This window comes from Dermacentor andersoni, chromosome 4 (genome assembly GCF_023375885.2).
Source record: "Dermacentor andersoni chromosome 4, qqDerAnde1_hic_scaffold, whole genome shotgun sequence".
Taxonomy (NCBI): Eukaryota; Metazoa; Arthropoda; class Arachnida; order Ixodida; family Ixodidae; genus Dermacentor; species Dermacentor andersoni.
Window position 1 is genome coordinate 145,486,122 of NC_092817.1, and position 22,974 is coordinate 145,509,095.

At 45.5% G+C, this 22,974-nt stretch overlaps 1 protein-coding gene across 1 annotated transcript in view; it reads right to left on the reverse strand.

The window, feature by feature from the left end:
- LOC126537870 (MAM and LDL-receptor class A domain-containing protein 1-like) overlaps positions 1-22,974 on the reverse strand; it is a 232,206-nt gene that overhangs the window by 47,977 nt on the left and 161,255 nt on the right. Inside the window, exons 38-44 of the mRNA XM_072287646.1 lie at positions 22,677-22,762; positions 21,950-22,117; positions 19,831-19,927; positions 18,451-18,600; positions 14,591-14,764; positions 12,523-12,621; positions 3,495-3,655 (exon numbers count right to left, since the gene is read on the reverse strand). Coding sequence (XP_072143747.1) covers positions 3,495-3,655; positions 12,523-12,621; positions 14,591-14,764; positions 18,451-18,600; positions 19,831-19,927; positions 21,950-22,117; positions 22,677-22,762 — 935 coding nt within the window. The remainder of the gene's footprint in view (positions 1-3,494; positions 3,656-12,522; positions 12,622-14,590; positions 14,765-18,450; positions 18,601-19,830; positions 19,928-21,949; positions 22,118-22,676; positions 22,763-22,974) is intronic.

A 22,974-nucleotide genomic window follows, 5' to 3' on the forward strand; every position in this document is an offset into this window, starting at 1 on the left:
AAACGCTGCAGAACAGCTTGTAATACGTCGTTGCCTCCGTCTCTTTCAGACGCTAAGATATCGACCAGATAAGCTTGCGCACCTGATAAGTCTTGTAGAACTGTTTTCATCCTGCGCTGAAAAATGGCTGGCGCAGACGCAATGCCGGAAGGTAGTCTGTTATAAGGGAAAAGGCCTTTATGCGTATCATACACGCATATCTGGCGAGATTGTCATCGAGAGGAACTTGGTTGTAAAAAAAATTAAATTATGGGGTTTTACGTGCCAAAACCACTTTCTGATTATGAGGCACGCCGTAGTGGAGGACTCCGGAAATTTCGACCACCTGGGGTTCTTTAACGTGCACTTAATCTAAGTACACGGGTGTTTTCGCATTTCGCCCCCATCGAAATGCGGCCGCCGTGGCCGGGATTCGATCCCGCGACCTCGTGCTCAGCAGCCTAACACCATAGCCACTGAGCAACCACGGCGGGTAACCTAGTTGTACGTGTCGCGTAAATCCGCTGTGCTGAAATGTTTTCCACCACTTAAGGACGCGAACATATCACTGATTACTGGCAACGGATACTGTTACAGCTCACATGCGGAATTTAAGGTGACTTCAAGGTAGCCACAAATACTAACGGTGCCTTCCATCTTAAGTACGGGTACAGTTGGCATAGCCGACTGAATGCGACACCGGTGACAAAGCGCCTAGTGCCATGAGTCAATCCAGCTATCCAGATACCTTGTCGCGTAAAGCGAAAGGAGTAGATCAGGCCTTACAGAACTTGGGCGCCGCTCCCTCCTTCAGCTGTAGGTGTGCCGCGCGTCTTTTGATGAGGCCTAGATTCGAGCTGAAAACATCTGGAAACTCGGCGAGCACGTCAGCAGTGACCTGCCTGATGCAGACGGCTGCGCAGTCAGCGGCTTGGCTGGGAGGCTGAAAACTGAGGAACCTGTGTCGTTCGGAAGGAAATTAGGTCTCGACCAACAAACTTGGACCCGGGCAATCCAGCACCGCCAACAGGACACCGCCAACAGGACCTCTCCAAAAGCTGGCAGTTTTCCCAGGTAGCATGACAGCTTCGTTCAGGAAGGCCGCAGCGGAGGCCAAGTGTTCTTCTGCTGCTCAAATAGCTGTCAGGACACGACGCACACCGGGGAACCCGTATCGATAAGCATTGATAGGTCAACATCTCCCCATATAAAGGTGTGTCGCATTGGAGGCGTCACAGTCACCTATCCCTCGTCGATTTCAGCGCCCAAATGTGCAGGCTCTCCTCTATGTGTTCATCTATCTCCCCTTCCTTAACAGCCACTACTCTGCCGCGTATTCCCTGGGCTTCTTCTCGAGGTCGAGACTTTGCACTTTCTTCGCTCCGGCATTTTCGTGCTAGGTGACCACGTCGGCCGCAATGATAACAACGAGCATTACTCCAACGGCAGGCATTGTTATTGTGTTTTATGTTACAACAGCGCCCACACTCGACAGATAACAATTTCGTTGTGGTTGACTGCGCTTTAATTTTAAGCACCACCGACGCGTCTGCGGCCATTTTATTGGCATCATTATCTGCAGCTTCAGCTGACATTGCCATTGTTCCAGCGTCCTCTAAGGACAGATCTCTCTTTCTTTTTGTCGAGAGTTGTTTCTGTGGTGCACTCGATCTTATGCCGCACGCAATTCTAGAAATTATGGGCTTTTACGTGCCAAAACCACTTTCTGATTATGAAGGCACGCCATAGTGGGGGACTCCGGAAATTTCGACCACCTGGAGTTCTTTAACGTGCACCTAAATCTAAGTACACGAGTGTTTTCGCATTTTGCCCCCATCGAAATGCGACCGCCGGGGGCGGGATTCGATCCCGCGACCTCGTGCTTAGCAGCCCAACGCCATAGCCACTAAGCAACCACGGCGGGTCGCACACAATTCTATGCCGTAGCATTCGGTCGAGCATGATACCAAAATTGTAGTGCTCCGCAATTCAACGAATTTCAGTATTAAATTATTGAACAGGCTAACCGTCAAGGTGACCCGCCGTGGTTGCTCAGTGGCTATGGTGTTGGGCTGCTGAGCACGAGGTCGCGGGATCGAATCCCGGCCGCGGCGGCCGCACGTCGATGAGGGCGAAATGCGAAAACACCCGCGTACTTAGATTTAGGTGCACGTTAAAGAACCCCAGGTGGTCGAAATTTCCGGATCCCTCCACTACGGCGTGCCTCATAATCAGAAAGTGGTTTTGGCACGTAAAACCCCATAAGTTAATTAACCGTCAAGGTGGCAGGGGTTGAAAAATCGGAAGCTTTCTGTAATATGGCGCTTATGATCAAAAACTTGTGCAAGACTTTTACGACGCTTTCGTATTCCAAAGAATTCGGCTTCTTCGGTGCTGCTCTTCCTGCTAGTATTTGAACGGTGCGCGTGCTTAAATCTGTCACTAAAAGCGCCCGTTTCTTCGCTGGCTCTGTCCCACCCACTGCCTCAAAGTATGCCTCTGCCTTGATGACATACGCCTTCCAGTTGTCCATTTCGCCGTCGAAGTCGGGCAGTCGCTGGTGCGCCCTTGTCGATTCGCCGCCCCATAGCGTATCGTAGCTGCCGTCCTGTGCTTGAAGGTTTTTGCCACAGTTTTCTTTCCCTTCTTCCTCGCCACTATTATTAGCTAACGGTTGAAAACTGATGCAGAACATGGTGAATGTCAGGAAAACTTCACAGATCTCATTGCACCACCGAGCTTCCTACCAAGCACATAGGTCTGTCATTTTTGATTGCGAGTTATTTTTAGTGTCATCACATGAGTAGCTGGCTATCACTGTGACTCATGACCTCCGCTAGTAGCATTATATAGCAAGTCACTCCAACGAAGCTAACCGTGTCCTTGGCTATGTTCGGCGTAACCTAATGTTTATCCCTTCTCCCCAAAAACTGCTTGCGTACCTAATGTTTGTTTGTCCCAAACTGGAATACGAATGCGCAGTTTGGGACGCGCATCAGATTGAGCTACAAAATGTTTTGTATCCATCCAAAATAGGGCTATTAGATTTTAATAGATAGTTGTAACGCTGGAACTGCGGTGCTCCTGATGCGCATGTTCATTTTAGGCCATTTTAGTCAACGCTTCCTTCACTACTGGATTCTTTCTTTATATTCATGTTTTGTAATACACTGATACCAATCACCCGATTTGAAAGACAATGTTATTTTAAGACCATCAGACGCAACAATAAGTTTTCTTGCTCTTTGACTTGGACATAAAAATACAAGTCTACAAAAAACATTGTGCTGCAAGTAGTTGCCACTAAATCATTCACTCTCTTTAGTAGCCTGCTTCGAACTTAGTGCCCATTGTACTGTTGAGGTGCATCTATTGGCCCATCGCTATAAACTGAACACTTATGTGACACCGCATAAAGAAGTTTTAGCTTGTCACCGATTTTATGCAAAATGACGAAGACGATTTGTGTTCGCTGTTTACAGCAAGGGGCTGAATCTTCGGTGCTGAGCACTCACCCTTGCTCCTGCATTCCAACTTCCTGTCTTCACAACCCGACGTATCCATCTTCCTCCTATGTGTTTTCCTGCAACCACCGTCAGGTGGTGGGCATCTCTTGCATCTGGTCTTGTGGACGATGGGGGATATACACCAAAGGTAAGCTGTGCATCTACGCCGGCTGGAAAAGAAAGGTGAAGCCCATTAAGCCTATAGATGTTATAGTGACTTCAGTGAGAGGATTGGCGTGTTATTGGGCATTTTATGTTAGGTGACTTCTGTTTTATTTCATTAAGGATAATTTACTCATGACTCATCATTCATTCAAATAGAAGAGAATTATTTCCAACTACTGATGGAAGCTTACCAGTTATACACCGAAGAAAGAAAATGTGAAGAGGCTGGTAACTTGGCTTCTGTGGATGTACTTTCACGGGTAGAAATCTACGTGCTTGTGTAATACTGCAATAATGCTAAAAGCATTATTTACCTACTTAGCCGTCTTGCGCCTATCTAGCCTCTTACGTCGACCCAGTGGCTCATGTTATCTACCTGCTTGAGTCACTAAGTATATGCTTGTGGTCGTGATGCCGTCGTGGTAGTTGCGTTGTCATCATGCCAACTTAGCGATCTCTCACTCTCGTCATGCCATCTTCGTCAAGCCTTCTGGTCTGGCTTAGTGGTTCAAGTTTAACAGCTTCCTATACAAATGGGCTCGTGGCCATGGTGGTGTCGTGGTCATTGTATCGCCGTCATACCAGCTTTCTCATCTGATACTTATTACGTCGTCTTCACGCTATCATCGTCACACAGTCATCATGCCTTCGTTGTCACAGCAGCATAGTAATGCCATCGTTCTCGTTCAATGCTCATCATTCTAACTTTCTCTTCTGCATGCCGTCCTGCTGTCGTCCCAACGCCTTCTACTCGGACCCTGTGGTCCAAGTTGTCTAATACCTTAAGCCACTAAGCATGGGTTCGGGGCCGTGATGCTCTCGTGGTCCTTACATCGCTGTCATTTCTGCTTCGCCTTCAGACTCTCATTATGCCGTGGTCATCATGCCACGATTGTCACACAGTCGTCGCCATGCCGCAGTCATCCCGCAGTTGCTTTGTCATTGTCATCGCTTCAGTAACGTCCAGTTGTCACGCCGTCGTCGTCACACTGGTTTCGTCGTTCCGTGGACGTTAATCGTTCCCCGTCATTCTATCGTATTCATACTGTCATCACACAGTCCTGGTTATGCCATCCATGTCAGGTCGTCATCCTTATACAGTCACTATCGTGCCTCTATAATGCCGTCGTGCTCGTGCCATCGTCGACATTGTAGATTCGTCAGCTGACTCTAGGCATGTCGTCGTCATCACGCCATCGTCGTCATACAGTGGACGTTGCAGCAAGATAGGCGGTGACATGCAGACTGCAATGCGCGCCGGAGAAGTCGGAGTTCCTCCTAATCAAGAAGCGCTCAAGAGGACGATCAACATCCCAGGCATCAACCATTCACCTGCGAATAGGTCCTAGAGAAATCCACAAGGCGGACAGACTTCGTATCCTCGACTTACACTTATAAAAGGACGGGGGCGGAGCATATGCCATAAAGAAGTTACAATACACGACCGCGCACGTCTTGCGCATGATGCAACGAATTACCAGCAGGAAGAGTGAACTCAAGGAACAGGACCTGATCCAACTAGTGCAGGCTCTGGTTGTGAGCCGCATTGCGTACTCGGTACCATATTTTAAATTCAGCAATGTGGAAGTGGATATACTCGACCGGCTGATACGCAAGGCGTATAAGCAAGCGCTCGGACTGCCACCCGCAACGGCTACTTATCGCCTCGAGGATATAGGGGTGTACAACAATGCATGGGAAATTATTGAAGTCCACCTGGTAAGCCAGAAGGAAAGGATACAACTTACACTAGTGGGACACTGCACCTGGAAACGTCTTGGTTATTCCGTTCGGAAGACCAGCGCACTGACGAAAATCTACCACGAATACAAGGAACTATGCACATCTCACCAATACCCAGAAACATGCACTCGACCTTTCACATCGGATGGCGACATGCCCGAGCACAGGTACTCGCGAAGAAGTGTGAGAACCACCCCAATGTCTGATATGTAGACTCGGCCAGCACATCAAGAAGTACTGCATTTGTCACCAGCGTAGTCGACAATCACGGCACCGAAATAAATGCGTCGTCGGTTTCCAGAGCGAGCGCTACGGAGGCAGCGCTCGCTCTGGCCATCATCAACCATCATCACGAGACCGCACTGGGAGCACGCAATAGTTCTGACGGACTCGCAGACGGCATGCAGAAGTTTTTCCCGGGCCAAGATTTCCAGGCCGCACATCGCATTCTGAATGGGGCGCACCAGCTCCCGCCATACATACACGTCTTGTGGACTCTGGGGCATGGATTCTTACGCGGCAATCAGCAGGCACACGCCTACACCTTAGCGCATGCTTACCGGGAGCCGCAAGAGGGTCACGCTGAGCTGTTCCTTTCCGAGCCCATACTATTAACCTACATGGACATCTGACATTACTATCGCCTTTCACGAAGAACACTACCGCCGCCTCATAATGCTCTGATGCGACAGGAAGCCGTAATATGCCGAAAACTTATACCCTCACTTACCCATAACACATACCCTCACTTCAGTCTCTACCACGCCATGCACCATTCCTATATATGCCCACACTACGATCAATGCGCAACGCTTTACCACATGGTATGGGTTTGCACAAGCACACCACAGCTCACACCCATAGCACGGCAATTGGAGGCAACGCTGTCTACCTCAGACTCGACGGACCATCTCAACCTGGTCAACCGAGCGAGAAGGGCAGCCAAGGCCGCTGGACTCCTGGACTGAAGGGACCACACACTGCAGAGCTACTTACACCCATATGCTATTTTCTATAAAGTTTACTCTCTCTCCCTCTTATCAAGATGCCATCGTCATGTATTCATTGTTATAATGTCATCGGGATCCTGTCCTGTTTATTCCATCGTCTTCAACGTAACACCAGCATATGACTCTTATCATGACGTAATCGTCATACCACTCATGTCATGCCATCGCCTTCGCACTGTCGGTGAACTATTATGATCGCTTCAGTACCGTCACGCCAGTGTCTACATGCCAACGTCGTCAAGCCACCTTCTACGATCCATCGACGTCATTACTTTAACATTATTCGATCGTAATCGTGCTGTCGTAGTTAAATCGTAATTAGGACGCCGTTTTCATGCCGTAATCGTCATTGTGTCGTCATCACACAGACGATACCAAGCATCCTCTGTCATACCGTCACTCTCATGCCATCTGGGTCGGACCATCATTGTCACACCCGCTACGTCAACCAGCAGTTTTCGTGATAGAATGTCGTCACGCCAGTGCTATCACACACTCGTCGTCATCTTATTGTCTCCATGCTGTTGTCATGCCGTCGTCGTCACGGTGTTGTCGTCATAGGGTCACCATCATGCATTCGTTGTCATGGTGTTGTCGGGATCCCGTCACGGCCGTTCCATCGACACATTGTAATTCGACATAGGACTCTCTCCATGCCGTCATCATCATACCACCGTCGTCATGCCATTTTCCTCAGGCTATCGTTGCTACGCTATCGTTTCAACGTCATCACTGCGTATTATCATGCCCTTGTCACCATGCCGCCATGGTCGTACCACTTTTTCCATCCATGAACGTCATTTGTTGCTCGTAATATTATAATACTCATGTTATATTTTTTTTATTGTGCTAATGCTGATGTTATGCGATGGTCATCATTGCGTCGTCGTCGCATACACGCTGTCATGCAAATTTTGGCATACCGTCGTCGTCACGCTGCCTTGGTTGTGTCACCGCCATCGTTACCCCTCGTTGATCTGGTTGTCGTCTTAGCACCGTCGTCATGCCATCGTGATCATACAGTCATCGCCACCTCATTGTCCCCATGTCGTTGTCGTCACGTTGTCGCCGTTATTTCATTGCTATAATTTAGAAATTTACGTCTCATTGTCTTCGTGCCGTCGCCACTATATGCCTTTGTCATTCAAGCAATATGATTGTTTCGTCATTTCATCGTCACGGATCGGCGTCATACAGCAGTCATTCAACCATGATGATTAGCGATCTTGGCCATCGAGCGCCGAAGAAAACTGGGACCCTTTGGGAATATGCGGCCTATAGCTCAATCACATGCGCAGTCAAAATGCATCCGTTTTGACTACGCATATGTGGCCTTTCCCTTCTCCTTTCATTAAACTTCAGTTGTAAGTGAGCGTCTGTTCTGTCCACTTCCGCTCAACGACACTGCATGATGCCCCAACTGGCCCAGCAGTCTACACTTCTATATATTACAATTACACGTGTTAAATAAGTGTTACTTCAGGAATGTGGTCCATCGCTACATTTCTCAACTGCTATTCGCATTACCCTCGCCAGACATCGATAGGTGAGATTTGCCGTAAGTTTTGTAGTGGGATCTTATTCAAATGTTTATCGCCTGATGTATAACTGCTTCCAGCGTAGCGTGAACTTGTTCAGGGCGTTTTTTTCCGGCATTCCTTCTGTTCATGGCAGTAGTTCGCCTATTAACATGCTATTATCCGGATACCCAACTCAACAAGGGGAATGCTGCGTCAAAGGCTTTATTAGGGCACGAAATTGACATGACTATCACAACGGTGTGACTGTCACTCAACGGTCGGGACGGAATGCCGACGATGGTATGACAACGAATACATGAAAATAATGTAGCGATAACGATGGAATGAAAAAGGCATGAAGACAAAGGGTGGACGACGAGTATATAGCGACAATCGCGTGAAAGTGACTGTGACGACGATAGTGTGAAGACGACAAGAGTCAGATAATGAAGTTGCAGTGACTATGATGGCACGACTATGACGGCATTGCAACGACAGTTTGACAATGGATGCACGACAGCGTCTGCAAAGCACGACCTGACAAGAGTTGCATAATTATGCTGGAATGACTAAAGCATAATTCTAAGAAAATGGTGAAGAAAAATTTACTTCGATCGAATGTCCAAGGCATTATGACGGCGACGGCGTGACAATTGGATGATGTTACTGGAGTGATGACAAAGACTAAACCATAGCGTGATGACTGTGTGACGACCATGGTCTCATGACAATGACATGACGAGAGTCAGATGACAGAGCTGAAATGACGTTGATGTAACAACCACTACTGCATCACGACTCCGGACAGTTACTTAATGGCTTAAGGTATTAGGAAACTAGGTCGGAGTAGAAGGCGCGACGACGACAGCATGTAGACAGGAGGACACGAAGCTGCAATGCCGACCATTGGATCACCACGACAGAATTGCTATGGCAGTGTGAAAACGAATGCTTAACGAATGTATCACGATGATAGCGTGTCCACGAAGGCATGAAGAATGTCAGATGACAAAGATGAAATGATGCCGATGCAATGACCGCGCAGCCATCACGACTACGAGATGTCTTGCGACTCGTAGCCATCATGACTATATCTTGCGGCCCGATCTATTAAACAACTTGGACCACTAAGTCGGACTACAAGGCGCGACGACAACGGAATTTCGAGAGTAAGAAAACTGGAAGACCGCTTAAGCTTCGCCTTTTAAGAGTGGAACGCGATAGCACTCCGAGTGCTTCTGACGCTTCGCGGCAACTGCAGCTTATGTAACCGTAATCTTGACCGGGAGAAGCTGGCGGCGAACGCTATGCACGAAGGGGACCTTTGTGGTTCTTTTTTTTTTTTGATGATGTGCAAGGAACCGACGGGGCCGCTCCGCTTCTACTAAAACAGACCAGAAACAGCAGCTGGAAAACGCTATCGCTCTAAAAAGTCTTTATGTCTTAGTTTCCGCGTGACGGAGTTATGTTTTCTCCTATATTCAAATTCCAATCCGATGCTATCATGTCTGTAGGTTGCGTGTTAGTCGTACGCTACTAGTTTTCTACGTATTTTACCTTGATAAATTAAATTGGTCCAGTAATTTCCTTGCGCCGCATGGAGGTCCTGCGTGGTTGGGTATGCGTGGTTCGAACTTCTTTTTGCCGAAGCAACGTCCGACTCTAGACGCCGGATGTTCTACGACACAAGGCCCTTAACGCTATCGCGTTAGTATCACGAAGCTGTAATGACTGCGATGGAACAACCACGACGGCATCACAACCAGGAACACATACCTGGTGGCGGAAGCAGGTAGATAACTTGGGCCACTGGGTCAGCATACGAAAGACAGACAGATAGACGGAAATGCAGGCATACAGAGACAGAGATAACGAATGCATGACGACGACTTATTACGATATGTAATATGGAGGACAATCGGATGCCGACGGGTGCATGGTGACAATTGCGTGACGATGACTGGATCATGAAGTATCACGACGACATGCAGAAATTCAGATGACGAAGCTGCAGTGATGGCGACGGAACGACCGCGACGGCACCAAGACGTGGGAGTGACAACGAATGCATGGCAACTGTGTGACGGGGATGACGTAATGATGACGTCATGGCGAGAATCGGTGACAAAGTTGGAGTGACCGGGATGCAACGACCATGACAGCATCACGACCACGAAAGTATGTCTATTGGCACAAGCTGCTAAATAGCTTTGGACCACGAGTCGGCGCAAAACACTAGACAGACAGACAGACAGACAGACAGACAGACAGACAGACAGACAGACAGACAGACAGACAGACAGACAGACAGACAGACGGACGGACGGACGGACGGACGGACGGACGGACGGACGGACTGACTGACTGACTGACTGACTGACTGACTGACTGACTGACTGACTGACTGACTGACTGACTGACTGACTGACTGACTGACAGACGGACGGACGGACGGACGGACGGACAGACAGACAGACAGACAGAAAGACAGACAGACAGACAGACAGACAGACAGATAAATAGATAGATAGATAGATAGATAGATAGATAGATAGATAGATAGATAGATAGATAGATAGATAGATAGATAGATAGATAGATAGATAGATAGATAGATAGATAGATAGATAGATAGATAGATAGATAGATAGCCAGATAGATAGATAGATAGATAGATAGATAGATAGATAGATAGATGCTACTCGCATTAAAAAATGTCTTTGTGAGAAAGAACGTGACTTCAAGAATATATCCTGCTTTCGCGGTGTAGTCTACATGACTCTACGGTTTTCCGGGCTGCCATTTGTAGGCCACAGTTGTTACTGTATTACATGCGTCTGCAGGAGCATCAGTCTTCTCTTGAATTCATAACTTTAAGCTTCCATATGGTCAAGGATTGTTGCGAATGTGGGCGCACAAGCCAACTGCATGACGCTACCGTTCTGTGCAGACATAATATCTAACTAACAAGGGAAGTAAAATACCTTTTAGCATTGACAAATTCAATGAACCATGCATTAGTGAGTGATCAATAGCTCTTTTATCAAATAATCAAAATATACTTTAAAAGCTCCGGTGTATGATACTTTCGTTTAATATGCCTACGCTGGCGCGCGTTATATGACAAAATGCCGTTGTCGCTTTTCTTTACACTGTCCCTCTTGAATCTTCATTAACACGACAATGTTTTTCTATCCCGACAAATGGAAGCTTTAGAGATTCATATTATCGTAAATGCCGATCGTCTGCTCATGTTAGCCCGCTAGTCATCCGCTAATCATGCTAGCCGCTAATCATGTTGCTAGTGGCCTGGCTTACGCGATGTAGCGGGTGTAGTATCTCCCTCCTCGCCAATCAGTGGCCATCGGTGGTCCCTTTCCTGCATAAATTATTTTATTCAGTCATTCACCTCTTTCCTGCTTTGTTCACTGTCCCACAGTTTGATATTCTAACGCGAACGAATCAATGATGACTACGGCCCTTGCAAGCTCCCGTTTTACTCGAATGGTTGGTCACCACTAAAAAATCGTCAGTTATGAATACCGCCCAGGTCACCTCGGTTCACAGCTTTATTTTTTCTGGTGTTGTCGCTATTGCGAAAATGGCTTTGAACCCAATACGCACTTCCTATTTATCTGTCCATTTTCAAATCAATTTACAGTTCTTTTTCATCATCATTGTGTTCCTAGCAGTGCTTCTTCCGTTTCTTATTTCAAAGGCCTTTTCAATTTGCAATGAATGAATAACGATATATGCATCATGAAATAGGAGGACATGCAATATTTGGGCTTGAGACGAGAACTGCATCTCTTTGAAATAGCTATTATTTTGATCATGAAATGCAGGCGGCAAAAATATTTTGCCTAGAACAAATAACACGTACTGCCAAGTGGCGTTAGAGGTGCCCAGTTGTCGAGAAAATTTTATGAAGTGATGAAATGGTTGTTACCACTGACATAATATATTTAGTGATGTTATTAAAATAGTCCTGGCTAACGCAAGTCTGTGACAAGTAACCTCCCTAGGAGAGCTGTTTGTCCTGCATTTGAATAATATCAGCTCATAATAAAATTAAGTTATGGGGTTTTACGTGGCAAAACCACTTTCTGATTATGAGGCACGCCGTAGTGGAGGACTCCGGAAATTTCGACCACCGGGGGTTCTTTAACGTGCACCTAAATCTAAGCACACGGGTGTTTTCGCATTTCGCCCGCATCGAAATGGCCGAGATTCGATCCCGCGACCTCGTGCTCAGCAGCCTAACACCACAGCCACTGAGCAACCACGGCGGGTATCAGCTCATAATAGTTACAATGATAGTACTGATGTAGAGTATTTATAAAACCAATGTTCTACATACGTTCGCACTGAGCTAATAAGGCTACTGCAGTTCTCTTCTGCTACTTAGTCAGTGTCTTCTTTTAAGGTAGTCTTTTGGCCACTTGTTAGCAGCGCCCAGTTAGTGCACACACTCAATGATTGACGATGCACGTAGTAGTGCGTATCATTTTAGTTGCACTTTGTGTACTTGATTTCATACATGTCGCATTCATTCTTATCGAATGAGTCAAAGTTGACTTTAAAAGCGTCCATACTCACGTCGTTCAGGAAGGTAGACGTAAAAAGTTACTACACAGGAACGAGCGATCTGACCAAGCCGCGGCGTCATCATCGCATTCGCTGCTCCCCGGGGTGCGTCTGTAAATTTGTGAACGCTGTGTTACGCAAATTGAAAATAAAATCTTCCTTGCAGATCAACTAAACGCACCTTGGAAATGAAGATTTATCCTGCGCGAAGGCAGCTGTTCAGTTACGTTGCTGTCTAAAAGTAAGTAGAATACTAACGAACTGTCTGAGAAGGAGGCGAGCCCAGAGACTCAAATTTTCGCAACAAGCACATGAAATCAGTGAAGCCTAAGTACAAGAAAGGAGCTAGTATTTAGTAAATATAAATATTGATAGCACAAGTTTATGAGGAACTTCAGGTTTTTATCTCTGAAAATGCAACGTAAATACGAGAGAATACAATTTGGGCAACACATGAAACAGAGCCTACAACCTCCGAGTGAAGCATAGTGCTCTACTAACTGAGCTACCACGACGACTCTGACTCCACCCAAACCCTTATTCCACTCACTTCATACACACTATGGCGGTGAATGGACAACAATCTAGAACAAGAAGGGGTTGCCATGAACCAATAAACCCTCGTATGCTGCCTCGTAACTGAATCAGTTTCGGCTCTTGCTATGCAATGAGCGACAAAAATTAATGGGAGCTAGGATATAGGTCATCAGAAATCACCATGCAAACTAAAAGAGAATAAGACTAAAGAAAGGTAAAGAAAAGAAGTGGTGTCTCTTTTTACATTTTACATGGGCAGCAAAATGCATTGGCTGTTCTTTAGCGCGTCTCGCCGGAGAGAGGTATGCGTTGATGTACGTGTGCGCAAAGAAATTATTCCTCCAGGAGCCGCAGCTGTGTGTTGAATATTCAGGAATCATATTTGACTCGGGTAGTCATCTTAGGTGGGTTCCTAAACGAGGGCCTAAATTATGTTGGTGAATTCAATAATATTTCTGACTATGCTCCTGAACAAGTTGCCCCGTAAATTATCCAGAGTTTCTTTACAATCCCTCTGTAAAATATAAGTGGCCCTTTCAAAGCTGTGCACCACTCGTAAGCCCAACAGCCTTATCAAGTTTCACTCAATGGGTTATATTTTGCTTAGCAACAGGAAATAAGTTAGTCTGTCAGAGTTCTACTATAGTTAAACAACGCAACAATGGCAATCTGTCGGAATCCAGAAAATGTTAGCGTCTTTTCCAGTAGTGCAGGCCTGACTAGTACTTCGGTGAATGACTCTGCAGCACTTTAAGGACGGGGATGAACTGTTCATTGTGAGATTAATTTATACGTTATGCAGTGACCACTATTAAAAAGGCCGTTCAAATGCTTCTTCGGTTAGGGAGCAGATTTTTCTTTCGGGACTCGGGGTAAATACTGGCGCAATTTTTGTCTATCGGCACCTCCAGAAACTCCCTATGGTTCACAGAAATCAGTCTTCTCTACTGTTTTCATTGAATGACAGTGGGCGCCAGCCACCGATAAGCAATGTGCCCGGTGCCCAACTCTCCAAAGCCGAACCACCATTCCACTTAAAAAAAAATAAAACAATGTGTTTGTTCACATTTATTTATGGCCACGGAGATTTAATTTATACCAAGGAAACACTGAAATGATAACTTACTATTGTAACTCATTGCATTAATTAGTACAGTAATTACTGTACTAATTACTCATTTAGTCATTCATGTGAGGAACTATTCACCACCGAAAACATCCTCCAGGACACCAGGAATGCTAGTATAGGCTCTACATTGGATTTCTAGTGCTTAAAAAGCAGTTTCTAAGCATCAAATTTTGTGTATAAAGATCATAAGTTCGGCTTCGTTAGGTTAAATGTGCATCATTCAACTTCTACATACGTTGTTTATTCATAAAATGTATGTACCAAGAAAAGGCGATTGTTGGCTACAACGAAAACACAGAACTATGGTTCCTTCCCTTCGAACACACGCACGCACCAAGGCACGGACTCTCTGTAGGCCATATAATTATCAGAGGTACCAAATGCAATCTAGAATTTACTGGGAAAACTTCTTACCCCTGTTGAGTAACGAGTAAGCGGCATATGCGCCATCTGTGCCGTAATTTCGGTCGACATTTGGAAAGTATTTCTTGCGCTTGCCGTAGTCCACAGTCGTCCAGTTCCAACCAAGGCGCGCGCTCGCATCCAAGTTCTCCAAGCCACACAAGTCCTTCGAAAACTCGCAGAAACCTGAAGTATAGCAAGTCAAAGTTTGAGAAAAAGTGTTGAATTTGCCTTTGCATAAGGCACTATAAAATTCAGCGAGATGCCCTGCTGTCCAAAATAGGATACCGAAGTATTTCCTACTGGAGTCATTGTTGCTATTTACTTTAATTTTTGCTTCCACGATCATTGTTGCTCAATGAACCTAAAGATCTCTCCAGATTACAGAAGGCAGGAAGGACAATGTATGCATTTTTGCTCCACGTATTGTGTATTCTTTTAATATCATCGCACTAGCATAAAACCTCACAGCAGGCCAGAACCTTATAACATAGATTATCACCTCAATACCGCATGTGGAGGTTGTGCTGCAGGACCCCGAGAAAGAGATATGCACGAAAATGAACTCGCAAGTATATGCAGTCTGCGATTTTTTTGCCCAAATTGTATGTCGACTAGGCGATCCCGGTGAAGAAACACTTGTGCATTCGCATGCGCCAAATTTCAAAACGTCAGCTTAGATAAAGTACTCAATATTTCTGACGTCGATCGCTTTGGTGCGATTTACCACAATGTCTTGTACTCAAGATGCTGAGAACATAGACATTTGCAAAAGATCAACGAAACGCCTACTAGGCACTTTAGAAATCCACCGCTGCACGCACAAGGCACTGTGGCGTCCTCCTTAGCATTTATTCAGTGTGCTCAACTACCCTTGCTTTCTGTTTATTAGTTGCCCCGGTTCCGCTGCAGCTCTTTTTCAAGCTCGCCGCTCAAGTAGTTGCTTATATTTTGAAGTTTACTGAAACCTACAGTAAGGTTCCTCCACTCGCTTTAATAATACGATTCCTATTCATGCGGTGACCTCGGTGTGATAGCACACAGACATTTCTCTTTTTTCTACCTAAACATCTCGTACCGCACTAACTGTGCAGACACAATGACACAATGAAGATAAAAGAGCTATATTTTTTGACAGAATATCTGATACACTGAAGAACGGGTGTTGACTATCGAACGCAAACGAGCTGTAGTGAGCAGTCGAAATTTCTCGTAAGTGATTCGTGACTTGCCAGTTGCCAGTGATTTCATACTGTGTGGCATGTGGGACTCAAGTTTGGAAGAAGAGCTATGACTACTTGCACTTGCAAGAGAACACACACAAAAAGAAATTTTCCCTCTATAGTTTCAAAGACGAGGCACGTTCTTCCGAAAGAGGGTCAACCTTCGTCGCTGAGCAACGGCAAACCTTTACTACGCCTGGCGGTAACGATGCTCTTGCAATGCCGGCAATGTGCGCCTTGCCGGAGGTTTGCTAATCCGTAACCACATACCCACATTTCGGCTCTCAGCACAGAACACCCATTCTTTTTTCCTAAAATGAACCCATTGATGTTAGTTGGCACAACGCCGAAAACCCTACGAAAGTACGCCTTTTTGGAGTGCCACCTATTGAGTTAATCAAAAATAAACGTGAACTTTTATATTGCACAGAAAGACTAAAAAAATGCAGTGAAGCTTTACGTGGTCTAATCATTCGCATGACTGCGATACACAGATGAACACGAAGTTCTATACCATTCAGTGCAGACGGCATAACTTCGGTTTCTTAAAATATGGAAAATAATAAATATATTGTAGTAATAGTAGGAAGAGACGGGAAAAGAAGCGTTTCCTGTTCTATTACTATGCTAATATCAGTAAGGAAGTCGCAGTTTTGCCTAAAAGTCAAAGCATTGTTGGAATAGCAAAGTACTAGACAGTTATATCAATAATGAGTGTAGTCTTATCGTGCATACAGTCTTGTTTGTAACCATTCCCTCATTAACTAAATTATCTAGCATGGTGCCCGTGTGCATACGCAGACATGAACGAATCGCACTCGATGACCGCGGACACTCACTGTCAAAAACTTGGAGGACGCTTAAAGGTTCACATTTAAGAGTGGAACGACCCCCCCCCCTACAGCATTCGAATATTCCTGCCTGCTTATCACACTTCCTGGCAACTGCCGCTTATGTAACCGTAATATTTACTGGGAAACGTAGGCGGCGAACTCTATGTACGAAGGCGAGCGGGCGACATTTCTGGTAGAAACGCTGCCTCATGCATGCGTCGCTGATGCGCAGAGACGAGCGCCATCTGAATGGTGTTGTTGCAAGAAACCGAGCGCAGCGCGCCGCTCTGTGAATGGTAGAAACGCTGCAAAACGGGTTTATGTTTGAGTTTAGGCGCAACAGAATTATGTTTTATGGTATTATGTATTCTGGTTTTCTGCACTTTACGATGTTTCTGGCACTTCTTACTTTCAAAAACTCCATTAGTTCACTAACGCCTCTGCTCAACGCGGAAGGCGTGTGCGGTGGTGGTGGTTCGGAATGATTTTTCCTAAACGACGTGCGACGGAAGACGCCAACACCGAATCTTATGCGACACGGGGCCATAAACGCTATCGCGTTACAGCGCTGGCCTGAGGAAGCGCGGCAGCAGCAGCGACTGAAGTGACCTTCGCGCTGTCCATCACTTCAACGCACGCTGATCGGTGAGAACACCGCACGCGCAAAGGTATGAGCCCCTGCCCCCAACGCAGATCAGTTTCAAGGTACGGCACACGTGACTGCGCGCGGCTGCGCAATACGCAGTTGCTGCCAGAGTACAACGCCCCCTCACCACGGTGCCTCACGCGCGGCAAAAGACGGCGCGCTTCCTCCCCGCTTTCTTCCTTTGCGTGCGCAAGACTGAGCCGCGATTGTCGGTGCCCCTCTCAAGCTTTCATTGACACATAAGGCACGCGGCGACGGTGTTATCGCGCTTAGATGTTATACAGAACAGCATGGTGACGACGACGACGGCAAAATGCATCTGAGGTGGGAATATAATTGTTATCGCAATAAAAGAAATTTCATTGAAACTCAAATATATTTGTCGGCTCAATGTCCTTAAATAGCACGTATGACAGGGGTAACGTAGAAGATCGCCTTACAGGCTAATGATGAAATGCGAAGGGCAAATAAATTAAGCTAAATGTTTTTTGCGTTATCCCGGCTTAGCAATTACTTACTAATGCCATGTTTCTCTGTTGAATTGAATTAAATTCTGGGGGTTTACTTGCCGAAACCACGACTTGATTAGGAGGCACACCCTATAGTGGGAGACCGTGGATAAATTTCGACCACCAGATGTTCTTTAACGTGCCCCCAATGCACAGGACCCGGGCGTTCTTGCATTGCTCCCCGCCGAAATGCGGCCGCCGCGGCCGAGTTTCGATCCCTCGAGCTCGTACTTAGCAGCGAAACACCGTAACTGCTAAGCCACCACGGCGGGTTCTTTAGTCTTGAACCGAGTTGTATAGGTAATAATTGAATTGTCGGTATTAATGTTCAAAAACTGCACAATGTGTTACGACCCTTGCCGTAGTGCTGGGCTCCGGATTAATTTTCACTTGATGGGATGCACCCAAGCACCGTTACATCACTATCCAGAAAAAAATTCACTACAGAATGTTTTGCTATGTAATATAAATTCACCTTGCATTCAGAAATAGACTGCACAATGTGCTCTGAAATGTGTTCTTTCAGGCTATGAATTCCTGCAGAAGCGGTTGGTTTTATGATTACCAGCACTTTCATGACAGTATAATTGCTCAAAGGCTTGACACATTGTTCCGCCTCAGTCTCGCATGAAAAATAATTTACACTCAATGATGTACGTACCACACCGCGCCTCGTCAGCTCCATTTGAGCAATCAGGGTTGAAGTCGCACACTTGAGTCGATGGAATGCACTGTGTGGTAGTGCCGCACTGGAATTCCTGATCTCCACAGGTATACGGTCGCGGTGTTGTCGTAGGTGACGCTGGCAACTCTGCGCATGGTGCAGAACAATGTATATACGGCCCAGCACATGTGCTAGACATAGACAGACAAATACTGCCTCCTTTTAGTTATTCGAAACTGCGACCACTAGGAAACAACAAGCGTGTCGCTGTTAAATGTGTTTTTTTTATATTTATGCGTTCAGTGCACACACGTTTGTTTGTGATCCTATTTATAAAAGCACAAACATTTCTGCGATGCCTCACTTCAGGTATTTAGCTTTTGCGTGCTGAATGTTATGCAACAGGCAAATGTCCTTGTAATAAAAGTCTGTGCTTTCTTTTTTTACGGCCTCTTGACAGAAACCATTAGTTGTTTTTGGTGACAGTTGACACTTCACAGATAAATGTGATAGACCCAGTATGCGCGAAGCCCGATATATACGGTATTTGTGCAACTCATCGATGCGTAAAATTTAGCTCCCGTTTTCATCGATGAGCTTCTGATCAGGTTGCAGCCAGCTTATCAAGCATACAACTTTGGCCGCTGACTTTCATAATTAATGATGGCATCTGATCTCATATTTCTACACAGTGAGTAAAATGCTTGCCTATTCTAGCAGTTTGTGTGGCCTATCACTCCACTGCTGTTAGGTAAAAGTTATGAGACGCAATACCTTGTTCTATAATCGTTATAATAAAAGTAACCATAACATGATGGACACAGACCAAACTGTGTCCGCCATGTTATGGTTACTTTTACATTGTTTAATGCTATTGAGGCATGCGCAGCAGGAGTCGACCGACGATGACTCGCCTTCCCCTTCTTTCACTCTCTTTATGCCCGTTACGAATTGTATTTCTTTGTGCAGGCTCCAATAAAGGTGTCGTTGGCAGTCAGCGCTCGTCCTGTATCCTCCCTCGTGTGTGTTTTTTTGGCGCTGTTTTAAATATGAATGATCCGTACCAACTAGCTCGCACCCAAACCTTTCTGAGGGTGCACATTAGCGCGGCGACAAAACAAATACTCCAGTGTAAAGAATTCCGCATCTTTCCTACTTAGTCATAGTTTGCATCCTAGCCGCGTTAATATGCATGCCCTGATCTTCAGCCAACCTGCCCAGCGCAATAACTTACCTAGACATATCCACAATCTATGTCAGAAAAATACACACTGTGCTCACCTTTCTTTTAACGAAGTTGCCCTACATTAGTGTAATCAACTGTCTTGAACTAAACAATTTGTTTTGAATGGCTATAGTTTTCTGACATGTTCGCACCTTCATCATACATCTTGCAGCTTTCCGAAAATGTCACGTCGTCGATGGCTATGTAGCCTTGGTGTCCAGGCGCTTGGTGTTCTCCGGTAAAAGTAACCTAATTAGCAAATAAAAAGAAAGATACGCAATTAAGGACTTCTCCTCTCCTTCCAATTTAGTATAGAGCTTTTAAACAGAGATGAGATGCCTCACAAAGGCTGGCCGACGTTTCGATAGGAGGACCTATCTTCGTCGAAGGCGGCGTTGTCAGTCTGCGCAGGTTAGTTCGAACACGTTAGTAGAGTGACATAACGCGCGTTCATTCGGAGTCGCTGGCGGCTGGCTCTAGAGGGAAAGACTTAAAACAAAATGAGCACTGTCGCTGGAAATTTCTAGGCGCGGTTTCTAAGATGTGGGAACAAATGTGGGTAGGCGGGCAGATGGTACAAGGAAAAATAAAACAACAATGTAGTAGGGTGTTGGGAGAACGAGAGGCTAGAAAGCCTTCAGAGAACTTAACAGAAGTGTCGTAGGCGGTATGCGTTTGTGAGTTTAGAAGAGCCGGTCAACCGGGTGGTCCACGAGTAACGAAAAGACATGAGATTAAAGAACGGCTTGAGTAGCACAGCAGCAGTGCGTAAGGTGATTTCGAAGGTATTACGGTGGTGACACGGAGCCTGGGGGCAATGACTGGGGTAGCTGGATAGTTCAAAGGCAGCGACGAGGTCTTTCAACAGACCTTAGCCTCAGCAGTTAGACGCAGGTGTCGTCACTGAGGTATACCGAAGTGACATGAGCGCTGTGGGGTGGAAGCACCGAAAAAGGTATTCTGGCCTATGGGACTTTTAAATGTGTGTGTGTGTGTGGGGGGGGGTCTTCAAAAAAAATGAAAGACAAGAAAAGCACGAAGAAAAGAAAAGAGAAATATACTGAAGATGAAATATCAGGATAAGAGAAATAAATGCAGCTGGGGAAGGTGTACATTGGAAAAGGGCTCGTATGGTTGATATATGCGCAAAAGCGTGGAAGAAAATTAAAAAAATTAAGTGATAGGAGAGAGGCGGGAACAGCTTGGAACGGAGGAATAGGCGAGCTTAAGAATCGAGATTAGCTGGTGGCATAACGTATTTTGCGCCTTTGGTAATGATAGGAGAATTTCAGGTTTAGGTTACAACATTTAGCGATTCTGTGTTGCCACGTGCCAACTTGTCTCTCGTCGGGTTTAGACTTCGTGCTTAGCAGAGCAACACCAAAGCAACTAAGCAACCACTGCGTGTAAAACAGTGAAAGTCATCTGTTGCCTTTATGGAGAGCAGGGAATAGCGGATATCTCGAATAATTGAAGGGCACCCGATTCACTATCGACTGGAATGGTGCTTAGATCAATCAAAATGGAGAGTGAAATAAAGAAAATATGAGCAGCTTCAGCGAGAGAACCAGTACGGCTCTTTAACCTCCTTGTTCACGAGTGTTGATTACAGGCACCATACTGGGTGTAATTTTTTTCTCGCTGAGTTTTGGTATCGAGTGCAACGTTTCCGGCAAAGTGTCTTCTGACAACACGTGGTTACAGGCAGCAAGCGTAAGAGCACGAAGCCAGGACAAAGAAGAAGTGTGGCACACAACTCGCTTTCTTTTGAAATCACGGTCCTAGAAGACAGACCGACGCAAGATCTCCGTCTGTACCTGTGCCACACAGGTGGTATAAAGCAAATGAATTTTTTACCTATGGTTTGCAGATTAAGGAGAGACATGTGCGGCTTGAGGTGAAGCCCACTTCAAATTTTCTGCCCAGAGTTTCCCCCGTATTTCTGAGAAAATTCTCGTATAGTATTTTTCTTTTTTGCTTATTGGGCTCATTCTCGATGTGTTTTGCGCATTTAGATACAAATTAATTATTTTTACTAGTATTCATCTATGCCGTCATTAAAGGGTTCTGATAAAATATAGGCCTCACAGCTTTCTACAAAGGGAGCAAGTGAGCGACTGCGATAGTCCCCGTGTGGGTGAGTAAGCAATATTAGCAGTGTACCGCGTATTTGCTGCTATACTATTCCGGCAAACTGCTGTCCGAATTTTGCTGTCACAGGATTTATACAGCGCCCCACAATTCCCTTTTTAAAGATGGCCGCGTTCTTACCTGATACGGGACGGTCTCGGTGAAGTGCACGCTAGCCGCAGTGAAGTGAGAAAACTGCGATGGTCCGATTGCGGACCATACAGGTTTCAAAGGTCCGTCCTTGGTACTTTGGACATTGAGTGTCAGCTTCGGCTTACTCCATCCACGGAGGGTGAAAAAGAACTTTATCTGCAAGACGCATAGAGGAAAAAAAATTGTTAAAGCATGCTAATTGCAAAGCCACGAGTCAGAAAGAAAACAAATTAAACAATGTGTTTTAAGCCTCGTTCATTTAACATCATACTTTTTTCCAGCGTACAGACAAGAAAACAAAACAGACCAGTGCGTGTTCTATTGACTTGTCGCTAGGCTGGAAAGCAACATTAGAAAAAAAATTGTAGATATGCACCATTGTTAATGACGAAGAGGTACCCATTGTGTTAGTGTTGTGAACCGTTGGCTTTGATTTATTCACTGAAGCGCTGAGAACAAGCTCGATGCGTTGTCGCATCATTCTTGCAACCATGTAGCAGGTTCCCTTATGTAATGTACACATTCATTAGGTGCTTCGTACTGTTTACACACCTCAAGCATGTTCTTAACCCGTTTGCCTCACAAGTCACAAGTATTTAAAATATTAATTGAAGCGCTTTGTACCACTAATTTCTGGTAGATTTTGAATTATCACAACCGAATAATATACGCTATAAAGACACCGGAATGAGGCGCTGGAATTGAATGTCCTTACCGAACAGTTTCCAGCAGCATTCAGTGTAGGACCCAAGATGGTAGATTTTGTTACCTTTGAATTTGATTGCAGAATGATGAATTTCCCTGGATTGAAATGTAAAAGGCAGGATCATTTGCAAAATGTATTATAAGTAATAAAAAATACTTGCCAGGGATAAAATTGGTAGTTTTATTACTTTAATGTGGACAAGTTTAATGACATTGCAGAAGCTGAACGACAGAAAGGTAGTGCGATCGATTATATATCAAACGCATGTAAATCTTGTTGGAGCTGGAAATAAAGTTAAGAGGTTCAG